Source organism: Tasmannia lanceolata, unplaced genomic scaffold (assembly GCF_043159265.1).
Source record: "Tasmannia lanceolata isolate RefF3 unplaced genomic scaffold, GAP_Taslan_0.1 ptg000007l, whole genome shotgun sequence".
Classification (NCBI taxonomy): Eukaryota; Viridiplantae; Streptophyta; class Magnoliopsida; order Canellales; family Winteraceae; genus Tasmannia; species Tasmannia lanceolata.
In genome coordinates this window covers 28,858,758-28,866,221 of record NW_027518684.1, presented here as the reverse complement: position 1 = coordinate 28,866,221, position 7,464 = coordinate 28,858,758, and the positions used below count along the sequence as shown (strand labels likewise).

Below are 7,464 nucleotides of genomic sequence, written 5' to 3'. Positions count from 1 at the left end.
TCAAAGAAGTGAAAGAAATCCAAACAAAATGATATTTCCTTTTTCATCAGCATTTTTCAAAGTTGCCAAAACTATTTCTTTCCTCCATTGCTCCAAATGTGGGAACTCACAATAATCTCCATATTTATCACAATACTGCAACAACATAAAGACCATTTTAGTGCAGATAGAAGATTAGTTCCAATACTTACAAACCCTAATATGTACATAAGGTGGGGATTTACATAGAGCCCATTAGATAAACTGCTTTGATCAAATGAAGAAGAGTCGATAAAGTCGACAGTGAAACATATGATATTGTTATTTTGCAGTACTGTCTTGTTCGCACAGAGGGATCACAAGGCATGTTCTTGCCTGTTCCCTTATATTGATTTGGGGACTATAGGAGATGTTGCATGGGCTTATCTCGTTCATGAATTCTTGGTCCTGTCTTTAAATTCACATGCTGCACTTGGTGGGAAGGGGCATATATTGGGTTGCTCTATCATGTAGTCATCTGGGTAAGGATCCTTTCATCTTCCTCCCAAAAGTTAAATGGATACTTTCCCATACACCCCATTTAACATTTCAGAAAATAGAGAAGTTCGCATAGCCGTAATATCTTTCTGCGTGAAATCCAAAATAGCGCCACGGCTGAGGTATTCCATCTCTTTCAAAACGAACAGCCCACAATCATAGTCAGCAATGGGGAATGCACTTATATCAATGTCTTTCACCATTTTGAACCATTGAACAAGGTAATCAACCTACAAATCAATAATTCAGTACGTTATGCCAGTAATCAGCACAAATTAATATTTGGCTTACGAAACAAGTTTAGGGTAGTACTCACAAGGGGTTGCACCCTTGTAGGATCCGTGCGAAGGACTAGAGAGTCGTAAAGAGCGAAGGTACACTGACCCATATCCAAGAGTAGAAGAACCCAATGAACGAAATCTATGTTAATTGGAATGAGTACTTTTCTTAGCTCTTTAACTGAGATATTCTCTAGACGCTTTACGAATCGGGAACATACTTCGGGATTTTCACATCTATCGGTTATTATAAGTTGCTGCAACCACGAAAACAAATGTTACAATTGCCGGCAGCTTCAAATACAGAAATCATTAGTTGTAATGTAAGTCACTTGAATCTCACAGTTAGATGGGTAGTAAGGCAAATGCATGCTCCCTTTTGTTCTTTTCGCAAATATTCATCCCGCAAGTTCAAGTAGTCGGTATATACATTAACGATCTACAAAACAGACCATTGGTCAGCGAGAAGGAACTTAATAAGAAATGTGCGCTCACTCTTTACGTTACTCAATGAACCATATTTAACAAATAACATAAAATCTTACCGGAGATGATAACCACCCTCTACGATCGCTTAGTAGAAGCAAGTCTTCTTTACACATGTAGTACCCGTCACTTTGCATGACTTTGTCACTGCAAATCCAGTAAAAAGTCATCTCCCTCTATGGACCTTAGCTCAGATCATTCTACTGTACACCTTTCTTCTTCAATGAATCTGTCCCTTTCAACTGACTCAACTGACTTTTTAGCTTCCTCACTTCACGTTCAACTTTCACTATCCTCTCCAACAAAGAACTATGAGATGCGGATTCCTCTACTTCTTTCAGAAGTCCATGTCTTACTTTCATCCCTCTCCTTCTTCGTTCTCTCCCCTTACATGCCACAATTGGCCCGATCGCATCCCCCACTGTAGGCACAATTGCCCCAATCGAATCCTCCACTGAATCCTCTACAACACTAACAACCTCGTCCTCAACCTGGGCGAGCAGTAGGGCTTCCTCTCTCGCCATAGTTTGAACCATCATAACTACCTGAAATAAATGTCGAAATTTTTTTATTACAAATACGAATGTAAGAAAACAACACGCAAGACATACATACAACGACCAATTAACATTAATCTCTCACCTCTGTTGGTTTTACCATCCCATCACCAACACGGTCAATCAACTTTCTATGCTCCGTCTTCTTCGTATCCTCATCGATCCACTTAAATAGACGTGGATAAGCATCAGGGTAATCAGGTACCCAGAACGTGGTATGCTCAAATAGCCATACCTGAAATCACGCTACATTATTTACGCACTCCTATAATTTAGAAACAAGTAAGTATAAGGCATGAATGGAAAATTACCTGTAAAATGATAGAGCAACCCAATATATGCCCCTTCCCACCAAGTGCAGCATGTGAATTTAAGGACAGGACCAAGAATTCATGAACGAGATAAGCCCACGCAACATCTCCTATAGTCCCCATATCAATATAAGGGAACAGGCAAGAACATGCCTTGTGATCCCTCTGTGCGAACAAGACAGTACTGCAAAATAACAATATCATATGTTTCACTGTCGACTTTATCGACTCTTCTTCATTTGAATCCATTTCCGCATGAATAACATTTACGACCTCTTCGAAGGTGGCTGTTAGAAGCCCAAACCTCCAACCATCCACCGTTGTGATGCTATCCCAATCTAGTTGCACCCTCTCCCCTCTCATAGTTAAGCCTAATATTTTGGCTACATCACTAACTAGAAAAGGAACTACAATGCTCCCCAATCTAAATGCTTTCCGCTTCGGATCCCACTTTCTCACCAATGTCGTCAAAATCCTCTTGCGCAACTCCACATCCTCGAGGTTCTTGTGTAGTAGCAAATCTCTGAATGGGTCTCATTTATCAAATTCTTATGCGCATCATGTAACCGGAACGTTTTGAAGGACTCCTGGAAGCGGGAAGGACAGCATCTAGAGAAGACATATTTGGCCTGCAAAAAAGCTATTAGGAAACAATTGAGGTAGAAAGTTAAGGAGATGCAAATGGAAATGGAGAAGTTAATCACCATGACGACGCCGCAACGAAGAAAATGGGAACCTTTCTATCCTTAAGTTAAACACAATCTGTAGAAAGCAGCGACAACCACTTGAAACACAGTGTTAGTCCCATGCACAGGTAAACAGAATCAAAATTATCCATAAAGGCCTCACAAATATCCCCAAGTCACTTTAGAGTTGTACCATTCATTAGATTAGTAGGACCATTGCTATTCATAACAACCATGAAAACATACCATTCATCCAAGACAGAGAAATAGAACAACCATAATAACATATCATTCATTCATCCATCCATAATAACATATCAAACCCAAATATAACATACCTACCATCCATCCATCCATAATATCAACCATAGTAACATATCACTTCATAACAACCATAATAACATACCATCCATATAAATGCCAAAAACACTAAACCAAAAAGTAAATAACTGCATAGGGATCATGTACAGCTCTCATCGGCAGCAACAACCTAATGATCTGGGGGCAGCAGGCGGCGGACGAACTCGCTGAGTGAAGAAACCTGCTCAGCGAAGGAGGTGAATGACGTCCCATACTCCTGCCGGAGGATGGAGACCTCGGTGCGTAGGGCGCTCACAGCCTACTGTGTCGCGATATGGTCCTCATGATGAGATGCAAGGAGCTGAGAAAGCGCAGTAAACTTCTCGTCAAAGTACTGACAATGTCCAACGAGCTCCTCTGCCGATACACGCTGAGCCTGCGGACGAGGTGGTGGAGCGGGCCTCTGCTCATCAAGTCGCATTGCCTTTATAGTTGTACGATTCATTGGATTAGAAGGACGAACGCGTTCTTCGCTACCTTGGATCAGCTTCTCATGTTGGAAGATACGTGTCAGAAGCATCCCAAATGGTAGACTAGGCAAGGCCTTTGTCCTCGTGTCCTCCATGAAGCTAAGTATGATATAGCCAAGGTGAAGGGGCTGGCCCTTTAGAAGTCAATACATAATAAATGCCTCAAAAGGCCGGACCATGTCACTATTACCTCCGCATGGCGTGATATTGCTGATCAGAATCTTGTGTAGGACTTTGCACCTACGGCTAAGGGAATTGTAGGACACGTTGGTTGACCCGTCATTAGGTGGGGGTCTGCAATCAAGGTCCCCATAAGCAGTGACAGGATCAACCATATAACGATCAAAGTCATCCATGGTACCAGGCCAGAAGAAAATCTCATCGCCTATGGTGGGAAGAGAGGCGACTTCACAAAACTTCTCCATGGTCATGCGAAAGGTTTTATTATTGACTGTGGACTGGAAGAACTTATAATCTTCGTCGACTCTATAATTGGCATAGAATTGTTTCACAAGAGTCGGGTATGAATCGCAATGTACTCCAAGAAAATTGACCCATCCAAAGGCCACAAAAAGGGATCGAACATCATATGCGGCAAGATCTTCAAAGACTATTTTCCTACCTCGCAATATGCCCTTCCTTTCTATACGACGGACGGAGGATGGCGCCTTCACGGAGCCGACCTCGACATCCTCCTCTCCTTCGCCCATATATTCGGCTTCCTCGGAGGGAGGTGAGGGAGGGGAGGGCTCACGGACAGCCTTCCCTTTCCGTTTGCGGCTGGAAGAGCCTTCGGGCACAGTGGCAGTCTTTTTCGCGTTCTTCGTGTTCTTCGTGCGCGGCATGATCTCTATATTGGGGTTTTGGCTTCGGTTTTTAGGGGGTTGCAAATACGAAAAAGGGAACCACTTCTTCTCTGCAGAAACTAGGACAAGATACTTGAACGAAAAGAAACTTCAAACACACTATTATTCCATTCACAAAAGTATGATGCAGTATAACACACTTCAAACCACATTTAATTACTATTACACACATGGAACACTATATAGATACTTGAATTTAAAAACATTTACAAACTTCAAACAAAACCACTCTTTACAGACTCCGAACCACTTCAAACCACTGTCACAGGATCCTCAGAACCACTAAAACAACATTTCGAATCACATATTACGAAATTGGAATTAGTATTTACCGCAGAGAGGATCCATTCATACCATTGAAACCACTCAAAACCATTGAAACCCCAAGTGAAAGCCTTCAATGCATTGAATGAAACCCTTTCACACCGAAAATGAAAAATGCTGAAATACCAAGTCAAATGAAACCCTTTCCAACAACAATTTCGACAGTTGGAACCACATATTAGACTGTTGGAACAGATTACTGATTAGAGGATCCAGGGAACCTTAAATTAGACAGTTGGAACCAATATTACTAGATAGAGGATCCATCGAATTCTGCTTCCAACTTTCTAATATTTGGTTCCATGGATCCAACTTCCATGGAATACTGGTTCCAATTTCCTAAGCCCTAAATAAAACCCTTTCAAACCCCAATGCAACCATTGAAATCCTAAATGAATCCTTCAAACCATTAAATCCATTAAAACCCTATATGAAACACTAAATGAAACCATAAATGCAACCATAAACTATTGAAACCTTTTCAAACCTTAAATGAAACCCTATGAACTAGAGTGAAATCCAACATGAAATATGCCGAAACCATTGAAAACCTAAATGAAACCTTTTGAAACCATTGAAACCCATTGAAATCCTAACTGAAACCCCTTAAACCACTGCAAGCGTTGAAACCCTAAATGAAAGAATTGAAACCCCAACTAAAACCCTAACTCAAACCATTGACAATTATTGAAATCCTAAATCAACCCTAAATTTTACCCTAAACCATTGAAATACTTTGAAACCCAAAATGAAAATAATGAAACCCTACATGAAACCCTTTCAATCCCAAAATGCTGTTTGAAACCCTAAATGAAACCCTTTCAAACCATTGAAACCATTGAAACCAAACCCTAAATTAACCCATTCAAACCATTGAAACCATTGAAACCCTAAATTAAAGCATTGAAAAACCCTACATCAAACCCTAAACCATTCAAACCCATTGAAACCCTAAATGAGATCAGTGAAACCATTTAAAGCCCTAAATGAAACCCTTTCAAACCAAAAATCAATGCCCAACCATTGAAAACTTAGAAACCCTATATCAAAATATTTTGTTCCTAACAATTAATAGTTCCAGCCCATTGAAACCCTAAAAATTCCAAAACCCTCCAAATGAAACCCCTTCGAAAACATTTCAAAGCCTTAAAAATTACATACTAATGCAAATCCGTTTCACACACTAGTCAAGAGGCACTTAAAAGAGCTTCAGAGAGCAACAGACATTGTTGGAAGTGTGTGAGATCCAACCCCTCAAGAAAAAAAACCCAAAATAAACAAAACCCTAGATGAAATATTTGAAAATTACCTTCGTATAGGGGAGGAAACTGAATTCCGGCGAGAGGGGGTGGTTTCCGCCGACTATGTCGTGCTACCGGCGAGTAGAACGGGCTTCGGGAGAGACGTACGAGGTCGACGGCGAGTTTCTCCGGCGAGATAAACCCTCGTTTGGGAAGAGAGAATGGTAGAAGTGAGAACGGTGAAAATTTATGGGTCTCCTGCTTCCGGCGAGTAGAACGGTCTTCGGGAGCGACCTAGGAGACGAGGTCGACGGCGAGTTTCTTGTTTGGGAAGAGAGAAACAGAGAGATAGTTAAAAGGTAAAAAAAATGGGTAAAAAGTTAAAAGTAAAGAAATTATAACTAAAGAGGGGTATTTTCGTCTTTTTCAAACCTGACAACCCCTCTTTTACAAATTCTGCAACTCTACCCTTACTTCACAATATAACTATAACTTTGCATTTTCCTAACAAATTTTCCTATATAAATTTATATCACTCAAAGGCATTTCGCATATGGCTGTTGCGTGTGAGAGCAATCACCTCAGATGATTTAAACGGATAAGACAAAGTGTACTGAAACGTGAGCCTGTCTGGCTGCTCTCACGTGCAATAGACCACTACGAAATGCCTTCCTGCAATGTTAAGTAGAAAAATACGAAGATTTATTTATGACGTTAAATCGCTTACATTTATAGCAAAAGTAGAAATTCATCAACTCCCTTCTTGGACTACAACAAATACCCAAGACTATGGCAGCTTAAACTGAAATTGCAATTAGGACCTCTCCTTTTATTGTTACTCATACAGATACTGTATTTTCCACTTATTGATGTGCTGATGGTGGGGGTTTGTAAGGCGGCTTATAGTAGGGAGTTGAAGGCTTCTTTAATGGTGAGGGTTAGCTTCTAATAAGGCGTCGGCGGCAGCCTTCGAGTGGTGTTGGGTATGGGGATGGGTCGTACACGAGGGTGGGTGGCTTTTCAACTGGGGGAGGCAGGTAAATGGGTGTTGGTGGCTTCTTGTCGAGTGGCTTATCTCCATGGCTAGCATGAGAGGGATTGGTAAGAAGCACCACTCCAAGGAGAAACGTTAACAAATATGAAAAGAGAGACATGTTTGCATTGATGGTAAAAAGCTTGAGAGGGAGCTGCCCTTTTTATAGGGACTTTTGGGGCTTAGTGAGGCTTATACATTAAGACACCACTTAATATACGTTGTCTTTATTGCTCGCAGAAAAAAATGGATAGTCAGTTTGATTTTTCTCTATGGCTTAAATGTTTTTTGGGCCCTTTTAGTGGAAAAACTTGCAGGGAACGCGAGTTTAAGGGC

At 41.0% G+C, this 7,464-nt stretch overlaps 1 protein-coding gene across 1 annotated transcript; it reads right to left on the bottom strand.

The window, feature by feature from the left end:
• On the bottom strand, window positions 1-1,396 carry LOC143880735 (putative ubiquitin-like-specific protease 1B). The gene is made up of 5 exons (XM_077383707.1): window positions 1,340-1,396; window positions 1,138-1,233; window positions 833-1,051; window positions 543-746; window positions 1-135 (listed from the first exon to the last, which is right to left on the bottom strand). The coding sequence occupies exons 1-5, from the start codon at window positions 1,394-1,396 to the stop codon at window positions 1-3; spliced, it is 711 nt and encodes a 236-aa protein (XP_077239822.1).
• Between the last annotated feature and the right edge of the window lie 6,068 nt (window positions 1,397-7,464).